The 19,255-nt window shown below is 46.2% G+C and overlaps 1 protein-coding gene across 4 annotated transcripts; it reads right to left on the bottom strand.

Annotated features, from left to right (window-relative positions):
* Positions 1 to 6,758: 6,758 nt before the first annotated feature.
* Positions 6,759 to 17,189, bottom strand: HEBP2 (heme binding protein 2). 4 transcript variants are annotated; one of them, XM_008176934.4, is made up of 5 exons: positions 16,733 to 17,189; positions 16,555 to 16,627; positions 13,284 to 13,419; positions 9,012 to 9,192; positions 6,759 to 7,429 (listed from the first exon to the last, which is right to left on the bottom strand). In XM_008176934.4, exons 2-5 carry the CDS (start codon positions 16,624 to 16,626, stop codon positions 7,231 to 7,233), a joined length of 588 nt encoding a protein of 195 aa, XP_008175156.2. In that variant the 5' UTR covers position 16,627; positions 16,733 to 17,189; the 3' UTR covers positions 6,759 to 7,230. The 4 variants fall into 4 exon arrangements, with proteins under 4 accessions (XP_008175156.2, XP_008175160.2, XP_005280402.2 ...); XM_008176938.4 differs by having other exon boundaries at positions 16,835 to 17,184; XM_005280345.5 differs by having other exon boundaries at positions 16,907 to 17,184.
* Between the last annotated feature and the right edge of the window lie 2,066 nt (positions 17,190 to 19,255).

Below are 19,255 nucleotides of genomic sequence, written 5' to 3'. Positions count from 1 at the left end.
AGCAGCGTATTCTTAGGCCAGGTCTAATTTTGTCCACATAGTAATGTTGATTAGGGTTCTTTTACATATTTATGCTAGCATTTTCTTTCACTAACCAAACTGGTAGAAGCTACACCAGCAAAAGTACATTTTTGCCTGTATAAGCTCTGTCTGCATTAGGAGGATTTTGGTGATATAGCTTTATTGCTACAACTTTTGAAATGTAGACTAGGCCTTAGAAAATCTCCACTAAACATATCCAGGGACTTTGAGGGGAGAAAATGCAACCCTCGGCTCTATGCAACTAAACAAAGATTTTCGTCCAAATCCTTCATTTAGTGTTACTGTTGGAAGGCTTGTTTGCATATCCTCCAAGTAGTTGTTTGACTGTTGATGCACGTGAGAAATGATTATTGAATCTACTTAGCTATGAAATGGTTTTCAGTTTTCCTCTTCTTTGCTCATTTGCTTTTCAATTCCATTGAGTATTCTCTCAAGTTTGCTCTTTGTTAACTAATTTTATACTTCCTTAGCTCTGAGAACAGTATCTCTGTATTGGATCTTGAGCATATATATTCTACAGCACATGAGCACAGTGAGACCAAGAGCAAAATGCAATCTGAGTCCACAACATTTATTTATAACTAAGGCTAAGTTTTTGTCAGGGATATTTTTAGTGAAAGTCAGGGACAGGTCACAGGAAATAACCAAAAATTCACGGCAGCCCGTGACCTGTCCCTGACTTTCACTAAAAATATCCCTGACAAAAGGGGTAGGTGGGTTCAGCACCCACTGCTGCTGAGGCTCCCAGGTCCCACACGGATGCGGTGTGTGGGAGCTCTGGGCTCCCCCTACCCCTGGGACTGGGCTGCTGTGGGGTCCTCTCGCCCCAGGCAGCAGGGTCTCCCAGCCGCTGGCCAGGGCTGCAGCTGGCCAGCTGTGGGGAGTCCCCGCTGCCCACCACATCTGGGCAGCTGCAGGGTCCCATCCCCCCCACCAGGTTGGGGGTTGGGAGCTGCAAGGGCGGGCCTGGCTAGGAACTCCAGCCCCAGACAGAAAATGTCAGGGAGGTCAATGGAAGTTACAGATTCCATGACCTCTGTGACATAATCATAGCCTTATTTATAACATATACAAAACTGACACGATCCTTTTCAAACAGAGTGCGGATCCTCTGCTTCAATAAGCTTACCATCTAGGCAAGATGAAGACTAATCAAGGGCCAATAGCTCAGATTCAGAAGGAGGTGGAGGTTATTGGTTATGAGAAGTTAGGAAAGGATTTCTGGAATATGTGGATTTGAAGGAGGGGAGACTGTGTTTGACAGACAAGAGTGTAGACTGTTCCAAGCATAGGGAGCGTGTGAGATAAGGCACAGAGCCTAAAGTGGCAGGAGAGGTGAAGAATTACAGAGTATTGAGGGAAAACCGAGAATAAAAGGGGGGGAAATGAGAACAAGATGTAAATGCATGACCCTGAAGAGGACTATAAGAAGCTTGATTTTAATACAGTAAGAGACAGGAAGCCAATGTGTGGATTATAGGAATGCTGCAGTCAGAGCAGTAGCAAAGGAAAATTCTTTTAGCAGCAGGGTTTTTCTGGACTGCAGGGGGAAGAGCAAGGAGGCCAGAAGGAGAAAGGTAGTTAAGGCCAAAGTTGGTGAAGGCATGGGAATCAGTTTTAGAAGAGAGGAAAGGGCAGATTCTGGTGATATTAAAAGAGAAGAAATGACAGGATGTAGTGAAATGAGATATGATGAGTCAGGGAGGAGAGAGAAGTCAAAGATGACATGGTTATGAACTTGAGACACAGGTAGGATAGTGGAGTTGTTAATCATGGAAAGAAGGTGTTGGAGAGGAGCAAGGATGGAAGTGCACTTTTGGAAAGAGTGCATTTGTGGTGGGACAGAGGAATGAAGAAATGCTATATAGGCAACTTGAGATTCAATGATGTGTGGAGGGAAAGAGCAGAAGCTAGATGGGAGGAGAGGAGATCAAGGATGAAGTTGAAGAGGGATGTAGATGCAGCCTGACTAGATACTGCACTCAGTATATGGAGGCAAGATAGAGTGAAGGTAGAATAAAATTTTCTCCACCTTTCTCCCCCAAGATGGGGAGGGGAGGGGAGGGGAGGGAAACAAAAGCATGCTTCAAAGCACAAAGGAAGGGGAGGGTGAAGAGAGAGCTATTAGAAATAAAGGAGAGAATCAAAAGAAGTTTTGGGTGTAGGAACATATCGAAAGGACAAATTGAGGGGTTAGGAGCAGATAGAAGGGAGACCTCAGACTTGGAAACTGCTACGGAGGAGGAGAGGAAGGAAAGAGTTTGACACTATTAGGAAAATGCATTCCATGTCAACCTGCATGTAGCTGTAAGGTGAAGACAAAACTAACTAGCAGCAACCTTCTTTTGCTTGAGGCAAACAATTTAGACTCATCTCTGAAGGAGGAGAAGTGTAGGCAAATATTATGGTGGTTTACATTTTCCTAATGATAAAATGAATAAGAAAGTCAAAGTCACTTAGCTCCTCTTCCCTGCCTGCTTATATGTCTGTCTCTTGTAAGGCAGACACAACCTGCCCATTTTTTATAATTAGCAGTTGGAAGTCCCTTCAAGCTGCTAGTCATGCTAACTTAATGAATAGATACCAGTAATTAATTCCCTTCCTTGAAAGAGGCAAGATTTCCTGCCAAGCCCCAACTGTAGGCCTTGTCTATTCCAGTTTGACTAAATTAATAATTAAACCAGTGCAAACCCTCTAATGTAGATTCACAGAGACCAGTTTGACCATCCCTTAAATCAGTTTAGCTTGACTGATTTAAAATAAATTTATTAAACCTGTGCAACTTATCCTGTTTAGATAAGGTTTTACCCTTGTAAGTTTTCCAAATTCCTTTAACCATCAACCCACATGGATTTATAGATAGAGGACCACTTCCCAAACCTCTAAAATATATGGAGTAGCCATTTATGATGTCATCAGGACAACAGTAGTGGGCAAAAGTTAATCCCTCCATGTTCCACCGATTTTCCACCTGAAAAAATATGGATTGAGCAGACATCAATGGCCCCTCACACACAACCAACATGAGGGATATCCTGGTGGTGGCGACTGTACTCCTCAACACTGTTTTGAGTGAAGATAGGCTATTCTGTCCATGCGTAACATAACTGTGGAGTGAACTTCTCTGGTATGCTTTGGATAACGCAAGCTTCTGCAGAGCCATCTTTTGCAGGACCGCCACTTACTTCTTTAACATAAGTTAGTGCCCCATCCCATCTATTTACAAATTTTAAAACAATCTAATTCCATAAAATTATTAAAACACAACACAAAACTTTAACTAAAACCCAATTAAGATTGCTGTGTAGCAATGTACTTAACTATTCTGTCCTTTTACATAACTGAAGCACTTACAAAAGACTTGAATAGTTGAAGCATTTTATGTCTGCCCACATTATACTTTATTAAAACGTATTTGTTTATGAAGCGCCTGTTTCATCATCATACAACCTTAACTTTGATCCAAAATTAACAGTATTCTTTCATAGTCAATACAACAAATTCTTCTGAGACAAACAGGATAAGTCTCTTGGTTCCATCATTTTAAGAGCACTATTAACATTAGATCATATTGGACCTTAAAAAAGGATACCGGGTGTGGAACATGATAGTGGCCATTCTGGCAACTGTGCCAGCTGACTTGGGGCAAGGGGCTGATTAATTGCAGTGCAGATGTTCGGGCTTGGACTGCAGCCTGCGCCCTACAACCCTGAGAGGTGGGAGGGTCCCAGACCTCGGACTGCAGCCCAAGCCCAAACACCTACCTCACAATTAAACAGCCCCAAGTCAGCTTGGAGAGTTCAAACCCCACGAGCCTGAGTCAGTTGACATGAGCAAGCCACAGGTATTGAATTTCAGTGTAGACATACCCTTTATGTTAAGAACCTGAATTAATATATGCTGAACAAAGATGATGGTAAAGGTCGAAGTGTCAGGTAATTTACTGCTCTGAAAGAGAGAACATTTTCTAGCACTCCATTATGCAATAAGTACATTTCATTCTCACAAATTACTTAGGCACTTTGTTGATAAACATTCCAATGACTTTTTTTTTCAAACAACCTTTTGGGGCCAATCCCCAGTGAAATCAATGGCAAAATTCCATTAATTTCAGTGGGAGATCAGGGCCTTTACCAGCAAATTCCAATCTATATAGATAATATCCCACCATATAGTTCCTTTCCTCTCTAATGTAATACCCTATTGAACCAGACTTTAGAACTGTATTAGACAGCAGAAATCCTAACTACTGTAGAACCAAGATAGGAAAATAAATCCAGCAAAAGATATAGGTTTAAAAAATATGTACTTACAAATTAGATCTAAAAGTTATACCTCAGATTAATTTTTGTCTGTGGCAATAACAATTTTAGGAACACTAAAAAGCTCAGGAAACTCAGAAATTTAAATTGGAAAAAAAAAAACTTATCGCAAACAAGAAGTGAAACAAAATAGGCTTATCTGATCTCGCTGCAAAAAAATAATGCAGCTGCAGCAATCCCTTGCTATTATTTTCTGTTGTCTCCTGACCAATCCCCTTTTCTGCCATGGTCTCTTCATTGTCAGTCTAATATAGATTGTAAACTCCTCAGGACAGAACTTAAGGCTTCTAATTTGCTTGGAAAGGACCCTGTACAAGCATGGTTTTAAACAAATATATCTGTTATTTTATTGTAAGTGAAATTAACTTCTGGAACAGTGATTCGTTTTTTAAAATGTGAGAGCATGAAGATTCTGGGGTTAGAGGGAGCTTCTATTCCATTCATCTACTTTCTATGTCAAGTTAGAAGCAGCTTTGATGGATTCTAAAGCTAGGGTTACCATATATTGTGCCTCCAAATGGAGGACACTCCCCGGGGGCCCGGCCCCACCCCCAGCCCTGCCCACGCCCCAACTCCGCCCCCTCCCAAAGTCTCCGCCCCCTCCCCTGCTTCCCGCGAACATTTGAGTCGCGGGAAGCCTGTAGCAGGTAAGGGGGGAGTGGGGGGAGGAGGCGCGGCCCAGGCTGGCCCCCGGCGGCGCCAGCCTGGGTCGGCTCGGGCCCTGGGGTGCCGGCCCCAGCTGACCACTCCCGGCCCCGCGACCCCGGCTCCCGGCCCGGCGACCCCGCAACCCCGACCCGGCTCCCTGACCCCGGCCCGGCTCCCGGCCCCGCGGGCCCGGCCCGGCTCCCGGCCCCGCGGGCCCGGACCGGCTCGCGGGCCCGGCTCCCGGCCCCGCGGGCCCGGACCGGCTCCCCGACCCGGCTCCCGGCCCCGCGGGCCCGGACTGGCTCCCCGACCCGGCTCCCAGCCCCGCGGGCCCGGACTGGCTCCCCGACCCCAGACCGGCTCCCGGCCCCGCGGGCCCGGACCGGCACCGCACCCCCGGCTCCGCGCCCAGCCCGGCCCGGCACTGCGACCCTGGGGTGCCGGCCCCGGCCGACCACTCCCGGCCCCGCGACCCCGGCTCCCGGCCCCGTGGGCCCGGACCGGCACCGCGCCTCCGGCTCCGCGCCGCGCCCGGCCCGGCACTGCGACCCTGGCACCGCGCGCCCGGCCCGGCTCCTGGCCCGGCACCATGCCCCCGGCCCCACACCGGCCCCAGACAAAGAGGCCCCGGCCGAGCCCTCCCGATTTTCCCGGACATGCCCGGCTTTGGGGGATTTCCCCCCGGACGGGGATTTGAGCCCCCAAAAGCCGGACATGTCCGGGAAAATCCGGACGTATGGTAACCCTACTAAAGCCAGTCCTAACCAGCTCTCCTAAAATAGGAGATTGCAACAATGTGCTGACTTAAGGATGGTGAATTGCCTTGCGTACTTTTGCTAATTTGGACTGATAATATAGTCAAAGGATAAAAGCTTTTAAAGTCAATGTATCAGTAGACACCATGAAAGTATATATCCGTCCTAGTGTAAAAAGCAAAGGTAACAATTGATATTACTTGAATATACTAACACTGGATATACAAGTGCCTGGACTAGTACCATAAAACAAACAATGTATTTCAAAAGACAAATATTGGAGGCTTTGAGGCTAAAAATAACCAAACTATTACTATCAAGGTGTGGGTATGTTGTATCACTATCTATACTCTAGCAAGTGTAAAGCTGTTACCATATGATGGCTGTTCAGTGGCCAACAAGAAATGCGTAAGTGGTCTCGGCTGAACTTGCAGTGTAGAAACATCCACGATTCACAGGTGCCAACATAATAATTCTCAATACCAGGCATCCTTGCTGGCAGACTTGGCATAGAGGCCCAGGATTAAATAGACAGGGGGATTAGTCAGGCATTGGCAGGGTAGTACAGAGTAGTTTGCCCTGCACTGGGGCGAGATGACTTGCTGTCCTTGCTGCTGCCAATACAGCAATTATCATAAACAACATATTAAGGTTTATAAAAATGGACTGTCAGTCCAGTGCTGGCACACCATATGCTGTCAAAGTTCAAACTCAGCTGCTCCAGTCAGCAGCCTACTAGATAATACTTAGTCCTGCCTTGAGTGCGGGGGACTGGACTAGATGACCTCTCGAGGTCCCTTCCAGTCCTATGATTCTATGATAGTGCTAAAGTTCTGTTAGCACTGAAATAGTTAATATTGATATTTAAACTGTCATCTTTGAGGTAATAGCCCACTGAGATGACTGAGGCCATTCAAACCTCTGCTGTTGTTTTTCTGCTGGTTGCAAAGACACTAAGTTCTTGTTTTCTACACAACCACTGCAGATAGTCTTTTTTTTCTTTTTTTTTTTTTTTTTAATAAAAGCTTATTGTGGAGCCCAGCTCTGTGGTGAGAGATCGGATCTGCAGTAGAGTGTGGCCATAGAAAACATAGGAAGAGTTCCTTGTGTTATGCTGTAGCAACCTCTCTAAGTGTGTGCTAGATGGATTTTAAGGGGAGGGAAATAGGGAACATGGTGTGAAGTGGAAGGAAAACTGAAAATTTCATGGCTTTCTACTCTAACTGAAAGTGTGACCAGAATGGGGAAAACTGTAGTGTCATTCTAGAAGAGGCACACTTGAAATCTGACAGATTATAATCTGTTAATATAGATAAGCCTATTTTGTTTCACTTCTTGTTTGCGATAAGTTTTTTTTTTTTTTTTTTCAATTTAAATTTCTGAGTTTCCTGAGCTTTACAATTCCCAGGCAAAAAAAGTGTCTGAATAAACAAATTCTGACTCTCAAGAAAGCATTTTGTTTCCTATTCTTGATTGCTGGGGTTTCCATTTCTCTTGATAAGCCACACCTCATTGTGTCTATTAAGCAATTTAAAAGGGCTGTCATAGCCAGCAGTATAATAGACCTTTTCATCAAACACTTTCCCATCCCGCTTCAAACTTTCTGCTAGTGTCAGTAGTTCTTCTTGGTTCTTTGTGGCACTGGAATATCCTCCAAAGGACCTGTCAATAATAATAAACAGCACGAGAACATGAAGAAATCTTATCACTGATAAATCTAAGCTTGTTCTCTATACTGCTCGTCTAAATCCAGCATGGGTCAGCAGTGATCTTTGAAACCATATAGTTCAACCCTTTCAGGGACTGTTCCCTACAGCCTGTTTTCTAGTACTTTGTCCAGTTCCGTTTGTTTCAAATGATGAAGCTTCTGCAACTTCCTTTAAGATAATTTCACAGTAACAGACTTTACCAATGGGAAAATGGGGTATCTTCAGGCCTGTATGAGAGCTGTTCTTCTTGGTGCAAAACTAGTAAAATGTATGACCACATGCCTTGCTTTGCACTTGTAAAGAGTGTTGTCTTGATGTCCTGAGAGTGCCACTGTGAAAAGCAAAATTCCAAGGAATGTGGTTTGAACACCCTGGATTAATGGTCAAGAACAGGGATGGATAGATGGGACACTTTACCCAGCACTCATTTATATTTTCTTTTTCAGGAGTTTGTAACTATGGAAAAATACTACCTGAAGCTTACATGGAAAATGAAGTTAGTTACTTTATGCTTGAAAGTTAACTTTGTCTAAGAACAACTTGTTTTGGTTTAGATTTGGAAGTGGGGAAATTCATCAATTAACATTTTGCTGTATACTTGAACATATATTCTTAACTGTTTTAAAAGTACAGTGTTTTTTCCAATCCCATGTCTTTCATGATGTTTTCATTAATATACAGTAAAATATAAAACATTTTAAAAAAATGCAAGATGATCTCCATCTAGGGATGTTCAACAAAATATTTTCAGGACATGTGACTTCTGTATACTAATTATACTTACTGGGCTCTTGTGAAAAAGGTATGAGGAAACAGAGATTTGGATTGAATTACAGGCTAGTACAGTGGTCCCCAAACTGTGGGGCATGTCATGGAGGAACGTTCGGGAGGGGGGCAGAGTGCAGGGGGGGCCCTGGGCCAGTCCCCATGTGGGGGTGGGGAGGAAGCGCCTCCCAGCTCTGCTTCAGCCCTTACCCCATTTGCAGCCTTAGCTCCCGGCTGCAGCTCCACATCTGGCCACAGATCCCACTGTGGCCCAGCAGGGGCTCTGCTCCTGGCCCCAGCCTCAGCTCTGCTCCCGGCCCCAGCCTCACTCCCAGCTGTGGTCCGCTCCCGGCCCCAGCCTTGACCCTAGCTGCAGCTCCATTCCTGGCCCTGCTCCCGGCCCCAGCCTCGGCTCCCTTATTCCTGTCTGTGCCCCACTCCCAGCCCCAGCTCCCGGGGAGTGGGGGTAGACAAGGGTATGGGGGGGCACGACCATGAAAAGTTTGGGGACCCCGTTGCTAGTATAAAGTAAATTATTCATTCAGTAAAGCATGTGCATGCACCATGTTATTCATCAACTGACTGCCACAAGGTGGCAGCCACAGTTTAGCTGAAGAATATCACATTGAGTTGCTGTATTTTTACAAAAAGTGTCAGGACTACCTCTTCTTTTGAGAACTAAAAACATTTTTGATCATGTATAAGCTGCCTTGTGCATACAGATTTATTATCTGTACGTTGCAGAATTGCAATAGTTAGTTAATACATACCTGACAAACACAATCATTTCTGGTCTGTTTTCAATTAAAATATCTGACTCTGATGGCTTAGGTGGATCAGCTTGATGATCAGATGGTATATAAAAAGAGACTGTAATAGTGGACTCGCAGAATGGGCCTGCACCAGGTTCCACATGGCATGTTACTGGAGCTGTCATCTCTATCTTCATCCCTATCAGAGGCAAATAAGCAACAGTTCACTGCTCTGTCACAAATCTCAGGTCAAATAATGTAGTGTGTCAAGAAAGAGAGCACATTGGTGGCTTTATCAAAGGTTGCCTTTGATTTATATTTAATAAAAGGTAGTTTTAATTCATGTGTGTTTCTTCTATTGTTGCATTGTATTTGGATTATCTTGTCTGCCTGTAACAATTCTTAAAGAAAATGCATAATGGCAAATTTCTGCACGTATGCAGCAGATCCCTTTGTTTCGATTGTTAACATACCACTACCACAGACCAAACCTCTTACGCCTTGTCTACACTTGCAGCAGCATGTAGGGTACATACAGCTAACTGCCGCATTCCCACTGTGAAAGGCTCTGGCAGAGGGAAGGCAGCAGTGAAAGGTTCCTGCACCTTTCTCCACTGCCTTCCTCTGCCAGATCCTTTCCCCACTGCTAGAGCCTTTCTCTGGGGCAGGGAAAAGCTCTGGCAGTGGCGAGGCAGCAGGACCTACACTGCTAAAAACAGCAGTGTATACAGGGGAGGCACTGCTTGGGTGTGCAGAGAACCATATAGGGTACATAGACTAAGGCTTTTGGTGTGTATATACTCACCTAAGCAGTGCCTCACCGTCTACACTGCTATTTAAACCTGACTGGGGGTTGTGCAACGTCTATACATGCTGCTGTATGTCTACACTGCAGCTGGAAGCAAACCTCCGGCCCAGGCAAATACTTGAGCTACCATACTAAAAATAATTGTGTCAACGTTGTGGCTCTGGTGCAGGGTTGGGTCCCCCTAGGCTTGAGCTCAGTCCGTGTGACCACAGGAGCCACAATGTCCACACAGCTATTTTTAGCAGGCTAGTGTCAGCCTCTCTATCCAGGCTGGGAGGCTCGCACCCAGCAGCAGTCATAGTCTTGGACTATTCAGTACTTGCTATCAAGAGGTTATCGTGCAGACAGCTTTTTTTAAAAAAACCTCAAAATTGAAAAAAAAATTATGCAGTACAAAACCACAATGAAGCCTAACTTTTTTTTTCAGACCACAATCAAGTAGTTTTAGGTTCAAAGTTTATTAACTTAAAATTAGCTCATAATTTGGTAGGAAATGCCCTGTGCACTCTGGCTGTTTTATAAAAATCAACTGCAGCTGCCCTAAAAGTGAGCACCACCAGCTATATCTGACTTTTGTATAGGTTCTGGGCTGCAGAGCAAAATAATTTGTAACTGTGTATCAAAAATAAACTATATGTCAATCATTGATGAATACCCCAAAATAACAGTGGGGAAGAGGAACATTCAGCACATCAGTGGTTTCAAACTAATTTCCAGGTTCTAAAGTCACATGAGCAGCTCCCATAGCTTTGATGTATCAATATGCAGTGGGCTGCAACACTTCAGCATCTGCTGAAACCAGCCTACTAGAGAGGAGGGGTTTAGCTATTTTGGTTTCAGTTATAAAGGCCTGGTTGTGGGGAGTTTCTCCAGGGGGTATAAGAGTTTTGAGAAATATCATTGTGATGAGGTGCCCCTCCCCAGGGCAGAAGGGGTTGAAATGGCTAGGCAGGCCAATTAACTGCCCAGGCTGCACCTGAAGGAGACAGGGAGCAGGCCACTCATTGGAAATGGGCTCAGCTGGGCAGGAACAGGAGGGGCCTGTATAAAGCCCAAGAGCGGTGAGCAGCAAGGGGCTTGTAAGGCAGTAGTCTACTATCATTCCTGGGAGGAGGGCAGGTAAACCCAGAAAGAGCGGGAAACAGCAGCTACGGATGGGACTGTACAGACCTTGGCTTTTGTTATAGGGTTCCTGGGCTTGAACCCAATGTAGAGAGTAGGACAGGGTTTCCCTACCAGCCACTGTGAAGTCACTACTTGGAGATGACAGCTGGTCTGGAAGGATTTTAAATTGCCCAGAAGGGGAGGGCCTTAGTGACCTGGCTGAAGGACCAACCCATGAACAGAAAGCTGCAGCTTCAGGAGTAATAGGGGCTGCAGGATGAAAGAAACCAGGCAGAGACAGGGCCAGCACTTGGCAAGAGGTAATAACCAGGAGGAGATGCCACCAGCAGTGAGTACACTTTGTGATTATCACCTTATATCTTCAAGAAAGACACTTACCTTTCTCCACCTTGGCCCCTCTTCTAATGGAACACTGTGGGTATTGTGAATGGCATGATAAGTGGATTTGAAAGGGCTTTTGAAGTGGAGGAGTGGGGAAGAAGATAGGGTAAATTTAGAAGCATTAATGTGCTGAATGCTTCTCTTCCCTGCTATTAGGAGAATTCAGGGTGTAAGGGTGGGGTTTTTTTTGTTTTTTATGAAAGCCATAAGCTTGTCTCCTCTCAGCTATCCTGACTTATAAAAGGAGAAACTACTATGTTGGCTTTTATGCCTTAGGACAGTGGTTCAAAAAATCTTGTATTGATGACCTCTTTTACACAACAAGCTTCTGAGTGCAACCCCCCCCTTATAAATTAAAATGTGTTTTTAATTTATAAGCAGCTTGCTATACAAAAAAGGACAAATGATATAATCAAGACAGAATAAAGGGAGAGTAATTGGGATTTACTACTAACACTTTTACTTAGAATTATCCAATAATGCCAACAAATATTTCTTTTGGAAAAAATTACAATTGTTAGTGCATGTGATGGGGTGTCTACCCCCCACACAAGGCCTGAAGAGGTAAGACAGGCCAATTAACTTTATTAGGCTGCACCTGGAAGGAAGCCAGGGACTGATGATGACTAATAGCTGATGAAGCCCAGTTGGGGGAGGAGCTGGGCTAGGGTTCTAAAGAGGGGAAGCTGATAGTCAGAGATAGCTAGAAGGAGGAGCTCTGCAGTCACTGTCTAAAGAAGGGTGTTGGCAAGAGATAGAGGCAGTTTAGGGAGACATTTAAACCTAGGATCCTGCCATGGACTACAGAATCTGACCAGACTGTGGGGTGGGGTGAAGTAGCTGCAGAGCAAGGGGAAGTAAACTAGGAATGAGTCCAGGGAAATAGCAACAAGGTCAGAGCATGAGTGGACCGTGGCTGCTAGGCAGAGGATCCCTGGGCCTGAACCTGGAGCAGTGGTTATGCATGGGTTCTCTGCTGGCCACTGGGAAAGTGGCACTTACTGGGCAGTGGATCAGAAGACTGAGACAGTTTGTCCAGTGCATCTTTGTTACCTTGGAAGGGAAGGAGAAGACTACAGTACCCTGGCCAGAGGGCCAAGTCCCCAAGGAGTAACCTGTTTCTACTGAGAGACACCATAGGGCGAGCAAACAAAAGGGGTATCAGACCGGGCAGAGCTAATCCCCAGACACTACCACAAGGAGGTGCTCAGTGATAAGTAAACCTCATGAAAGGGCATAAGTTTAAAATGCTTTGTCACTTGTTTACTTTTTCAATAGCTTAAAATACAAAGAGATTCAGCCATCAATCAATTAGAAGCCAAGCTTATAAGAGATGGGAGCCTCTGGTAGTATTAAGGATATTTAGTATTTGATCTATTCCAAATGCCATATTTAAATGCATTAACTTTTCCTATACCCACTACAAAGAGATTTAATAAAGCCCATTTAAATGCTGCTGCTTATTGCAATTTAGGAATAAGGAAGACACTTTGTGTTAAAGTGTTCCCTAAAGTGTACAGTGTGCATCCACCTGGGTGGAGTGATGAGGGACTGTTTGCAAGATGGATATGCAGAAAGACCAACTGTAGTCTGGAGTCTTTTAAAAAAACACACAAAACCTCACTGTTCTCACTTTCAAAACTAGAGTGTTTCTTAGTTAACTAATACAGAGATTAATCCGGGAGTCTGCACAGAGCCTGAAACAGTGGCTGCTAACACAGGTGCTACTTTAATTGTTCATATTAACTATTTCACTGCTCAAAGCAGACAGAAGATCTACACCATAATCATTAGCATTCCCCAAGTCAGGTGTGGAAGGAGCACAAAAGACTAGTGGAGATGTATGGATTAAGAAATGTGCCATCACATAGTAGGGTTCCTTAGTGACGGGACTGGCTTTCTTTTCCTGAAAGAGGGCTCAGCTTTCAAAAGTTTAGAAACTGAATTATTGAAAAGTATAGTCCAGAGCATCTTACGTTTCTCATTCTTGCCCTGAATATAGTTAAAGAGCTTCATGAAGCCAGTGCTGACAGCTGAATCATAGTCCATTGATTTAACAGAAGTGGCAACCCATTTAGCTGGTTCATACTGCCGGACTTCATAATCTGAAGCCTATAAACAACCAGAAAAAACAAAACTATCAAGAATAGCGCTTCACATGGGCATCAGCACATAAGTGATTAGGCATTCACAGAAACCCAACTTCATTTTTACAACATAGGCTTAGCACTGATATTTCTTTCCTTATCTAATTAACTTTTTTAAAGGGGGAGGAGTATTAACCAGCCTGACATTGCTGGAGAAAATGATTAGGTACTAGATAGTAGGAAGAGAGCCCAATTATTGCTCAAAGCTTGGAACAGTGTTGCAGGTCAAAACATGAAGTTTTTATATATTTTTTTTTAAAGTCAGGAAATATATGCAAGTTTTTCTGTGTTGATTTATCCAAGTTGCACATTACTGTAATGTGCAAGAACACAAAGGGAATAAAGCAGTGATTCTCAAACTGGGGTTGCCGCTTGTGTAGGGTAAGCCCCTGGCGGGCTGGGCGGTTTAGTTTGCCTACCCCGTCCGCAGGTCTGGCTCATCGCGGCTCCCACGGGCCGCGGTTCGCTGCTCCGGGACAATGGGAGCTGCTGGAAGCGGCTCAGGCCGAGGGACGTACTGGCTGCCGCCACCTCCAGCAGCTCCCATTGGCCTGCATTGGCGAGCCGCGATTGGCCAGACCTGCGGACGGGGCAGGTAAACAAACCAGCCTGGCCCACCAGGGGCTTTCCCTACACAAGCGGCGACCCCAGTTTGAGAAACACTGGAATCAAGCAGGTTTCAGAGTAGCAGCCGTGTTAGTCTGTATCCGCAAAAAGAACAGGAGTACTTGTGGCACCTTAGAGACTAACAAATTTATTAGAGCATAAGCTTTCGTGGACTACAGCCCACTTCTTCGGATGTATGCATACATCTGAAGAAGTGGGCTGTAGTCCACGAAAGCTTATGCTCTAATAAATTTGTTAGTCTCTAAGGTGCCACAAGTACTCCTGTTCTTTTTGTGGAATCAAGCAGGGGTTCTCAAACTTTTGTACTGGTGACCCTTTTCACATAGCAAGCTTCTGTGTGAGACCTTCTCTTTTCTCTTCTTCCCCTCTCTCCCGCCCCATTAAAAACACTTTTTAAAATATATTTTACACCATAAATGTTGGAGGCAAAGCAGGGTTTGGGGTGGAGGCTGATAGCTCACGCTCCCCCATGTAATACCCTCATGACCCCCAGTTTGAGAACCTCTGGAATAAAGCTTATTTACTATTATAACTAAAACCCAAGATTACCATAATTTTAATCTTTCTTTATTTTAGTTTGACAGCACTTTGTGAAGAAAAATAAAGAATAAATTCCCCTGGTGGCTTGTGTGGGGCTTTGACTCAGTCAAAGAAGAAAAATTATTTAAAAAAAAAAAAAATAGTACTGTAAAGTCACAACCTGAAACTTCTAACTTAAAGGAACACCACCATTTTTTTTAAAAAAACAGTAATGTAGTCTAGTGTGCCATGTGAGTAAGTCAAAGAAACAGTATGAGGTTAATCGTTTTTTTTGGGAGGGGGGGGCGGAGAATTCACTTACAGATACCATTAACATATTGGATCAGAAATTCCCAAAAAAAAAAAAAAAAATTTGGTGACCCACATCTTACGATAGTACGTCTCATGGCTCACTTCCCCTCATAAATACCTGGACCACCTCTGATCTGTGACAACTGCAATGATTACTTATATTCCAAAGTAACCTCTATTTGACATAAACCTTTCTGCTATTATTCAGCCAGTCCACTGTGACAGCCATAGTTTTCAGTGGACGACACATTAGTTTGACAGTCTCTGCCTTACACTATTAATGTGGTTTCAGAGTAGCAGCCGTGTTAGTCTGTATCTGCAAAAAGAACAGGAGTACTTGTGGCACCTTAGAGACTAACTTAGAGGTTCTCAGAGCTTGTACAGAAGAACAGTTAGTGCATGGCAGGTGGGGCTGTAAAACTACCTTGCACTAGCTTGCTATGTGCTAACTTTGTGCTAACTCACTGTCTGTGCGGACCCTGCTGCTGCACACCAAAAACACCCTAGTATGCTTTGATCTACACTGACCTACTCATGTTTCATAGCAATGTGCACTAGGGAACTTCTAATGCACAGCAAGAGGGTTCACATGGACACTTTGGCATGTAAATCTACTTTGCAGTAGCATACCATGCACTGTCTGCTGTGCACTAACTGTTCATCTTCTAGACAAGTTTTCAGACATTACAATAATGGGAAACAATACAAGTACTTAGATGCTGTATATTTTTGTTGACCAAACTGCAACACAAAATATAAACTCCCCAATTTCATCTTTGCCAACTCTAGTTGGCAAAAGGTTGTCACAGTAGGATTGCAAATCCAGAGCAAAGGAAGTGTAAACCAACTATTTTATTTGCCTTTACAAGAATTCCATAGAAGTAGGTCTACTGATTTTTAGGTTTAGGAAACCTCTGTTTACACAATTTTGATTATAACCCTAAATCAACCTGTGTACTTAATGTGGCTACAGAAACCTTAAGTTCTGCATTTGTGCATTTTATTTTAAACGTACAAAATTGTTACCTTTAGATTAGTTTTCTGTATCTTATTTGATCCTGGGGAAGAGCTAGCTAGTCCGGACACCATGGAGAGTATTGGTTTGCATGGCTCCACTTGCAGGTGGAAACAAACACCTCAGAACTATAGCATTGCATAAAAAAATTGTTATGCAAGTCACCATGTCCTAGCTACTGTAAAAACCTACTTACTGCACTGTGGTATCTTGTACCTCTCTAGTGAGCAGGAAATAACTAAAATTCCTTTCCAAGTTGACTTCTGCATGCCCCCATTGCCCCCCACTTTCCACAATGATTCTCCTAAGCTGAAGATGAGCCATTCAGCCCATTATGATCTGCTTGTCGCATCTTTTATATAACACGGCCCACAGAACGTCAACTGTTCTAGCAACTTGAAGTCCTGCAGTTTGATTTTTATTGTTTTAATCAAACTTATTTCCCCTGCTCTCTGAAGCACTAGGGCTAAAGTATTTCAACTCAAGCTCCCTGCCATGCCCCCTCGTTTGCTGAGACTTAAGCCCGACATTTTTTGACCAGAAAGGAAGGCAGATAAAATGAGTGAGCAAGGGGGTGTTCTAGCCCAGGCAGCAGGGGCCCCTCCTTTTTGCTACGAGGAATTTCACCTGGCTTGGTACCGCTGTCCACTTGGGCAGCTCCAGCCCGGAGGCGAGAGCTTGTTTGTTGGGCTTCAGCATCCTGGGGAAATTAAAGCAGAGCGAAGTTAGTAGGGCGTCCTCTAGCCCCTCTCCCCTGGAGCCCCACCCGCAGTGGGGCACTCAGCCCCCTGTGCACCTCGCCCACCCAGCCGCGGTGGGAGGGCTGGGGTTAGCCCAGCATCTCTTCTCTTCTCTTCCCCCACCATCCCGGGGGCCAGGCCGGGCCAGCACCGTCTCTCTTCCTCACCTGCCTCAGCAGCTTCCACCCAAATGCGCCGCCCTGTCCTTCCCCAGCGGGCTCCCCTAGGGAAGCACAAACCTCCGTGTGTCGGAGCCTGCCAGCTGCCTGTGGGCGGGCCAGGCGGCGAGGTTTCATAACCCCTGGAGGCTGGGCACAGCGGGAATCGGCCCCTTGCCCCAGCATGCTGCCCCAGCCCCCTCCCCCTGCTACGGGAAGGCGGCGCAATTCGCCCGTCCGCCCACCCCTGCTGTGCAAGCGGCTAGAAGCCCCGGGACCGGCTCCGAACGGCACTTGTATCAGCACAAAGTGCTCTCGCTCCCGTTTTGCTACTTTGGGTGTACTGAGCATGCTCACTCGAACTGAGCATGCCCAGTAACCTTCGTTGTAGCCACTGCCCTCTCTCTGCCCTCTCTCTGCCCTTACTTCTGCTAACGATTTGCTGCCTCCTCTTTGGGGGGGTTTAAAAGGATTAAGGGGGGCAAATCGCAGCGGGGGGCTGTCAGGGTCTGAGCAGGGGGCAGAATTTTACTGGCCTGGGGCGTTCAAGCTACTGTAGCTAGCGGCAGAAGAGGGGCTGAAGGGCAAAAATCGGTGGTGGGGGGTGAGAGCCGGGGTTAAGCCGGGGGGAGGGGGGGAGACACTGCCAGACCCCGTGCGGGTACAAAACCCCCGTTTAGGGAGGGGGAGGGGGGGAACAGTGACCCCGTGGGATGAGCCACCCACTGTGCTCGCTAATCTAGGGGTGTGGGGGGGGGCAGAGACTGTTTTTGTTGTTCTCACAGGGACGCTGCATGTAGGGTGACCAGATGTCCCGATTTTATAGGGACAGTCCCGATTTTGGGGTCTTTTTCTTATATAAGCTTCTATTACCCCCCATCCCTGTCCCGATTTTTCACATTTGCTGTCTGGTCACCCTAGCTGCATGTCAGCCTCGGAGCAGGGGGCGGGTTCCTGGGGCTGGGGTCTTAAAGGCACAGGCCTCCAATTCCTGGCCTGTCAAAGCTTAATCAACGCAGCTCCTCTCTATCCTATACAAGTGTTGCAGGGCCAGGGCCGCCCAGACGGGGGGGCCAAGTGGGGCAATTTTCCGCAGGGGCCCCCACGAATATGTCGGAGGCTGCCCCCGCCTCCGTCTTCCCCCGGTGTCTCAGCGTGCCGCGTCCGGGAGCGGCCCTGGCGCACTGCAGCGCGGTGGCTCCAACGCTGTCCGGGGCCGCTCCTGGTCGCAGCACGCTGAGGCTCCAGGAGAGGGGGTAAGCGCCATGGTAAGGGGTGGGGCACCCCCCCCGACCCCATCCTAACCATCACCATCACCCAGCAACAGCCCATTATGTAATTGTAAATGTATACATACCATTAAAGCATTTAATGTTTTTAAATAATGTATTTAGTGTATTTTCAAATTATTACAAATTAATTTTTGAATGCATGTCACTGGTTATGTTTTAGATTTCCAAATACATGTTACTATAGTATTGCAACTTTTTTTATGGAAGGGGCCCCCAAAATTGCTTTGCCCCAGGCCCCCTGAATCCTCTGGGCAGCCCTGTACACGGCTACGTTACTGATCCAGCCAGGAGACTGAATGCGGTGAAATATTGTACAGACACTCCCTCCCTCCAACTCTGCTTCTCACATTTTGAATATGTAAAAGTGTCTTCTATCAGTTTCTATGCCTATATGAAATCACTGCAGTTCATTTCTCTTATATAACGTGCTGAGTTGCTAACTCCCTCCCAGAGCCCACATGTCTGCACCCCCTCCTGTACCCCAATCCCATGCCCCAGGTCAGAGCCTGCACCCCTCACTCAAACTACCCATAGCCTGCAACCCTCCTGCACCCCAACTCCATCCCAGAGCCTGCACCCCAAAAAGGGCTGGATTAACTTTTTGTGGGCCTGGTGCTAAACATATTTGTGGTCCCCCAGGGGGGAAATGGGGACATGGGGCATGAGGGGCAGAGTCCTCAGAGCGACGGGCTGGCCGGGGGCAATGGGAGATGGGTCATGGCATGGCAGGAACAACTCTGCTCCACCCAGCCCAGTACAATGGCACTGTTTACAAACCGGGAGCTGCCAGACGCACACTGGCCAGCCCGGCCCTGTGCTCCCATCATGCTTCTTCCCCTTCGGGGCGGGCCCATGACCCCAAGGTGATACCAGAGTGGCCCCTTTGGTCGATCTGCTTCCTCCTGGCTAATGTGACAAATTGATCTATTGTACGATTGAGGCGCGCTGTTTCACGTATTTGTGTGTGAGTCCGTGAAAAGGGAGGTAAGCTTTGGGGGTACGGAGCATGCCCCTGAGCCCAAGGTGGGACGAGAGTGGCCCCTTTCATCGATCTGCTTCCTCCTGGCTAGCATGCCCCTGAGCCCAAGGTCATACCAGAGTGGCCCCTTTCATTTTTTCCACTGGCTTCCGCCTTCCT

The sequence above is a fragment of the Chrysemys picta genome, chromosome 3, assembly GCF_011386835.1.
Source record: "Chrysemys picta bellii isolate R12L10 chromosome 3, ASM1138683v2, whole genome shotgun sequence".
NCBI lineage: Eukaryota > Metazoa > Chordata > Testudines > Emydidae > Chrysemys > Chrysemys picta.
The sequence above is the reverse complement of the archived record's forward strand: the minus strand, read 5'-3'. Positions and strand labels throughout refer to the sequence as shown.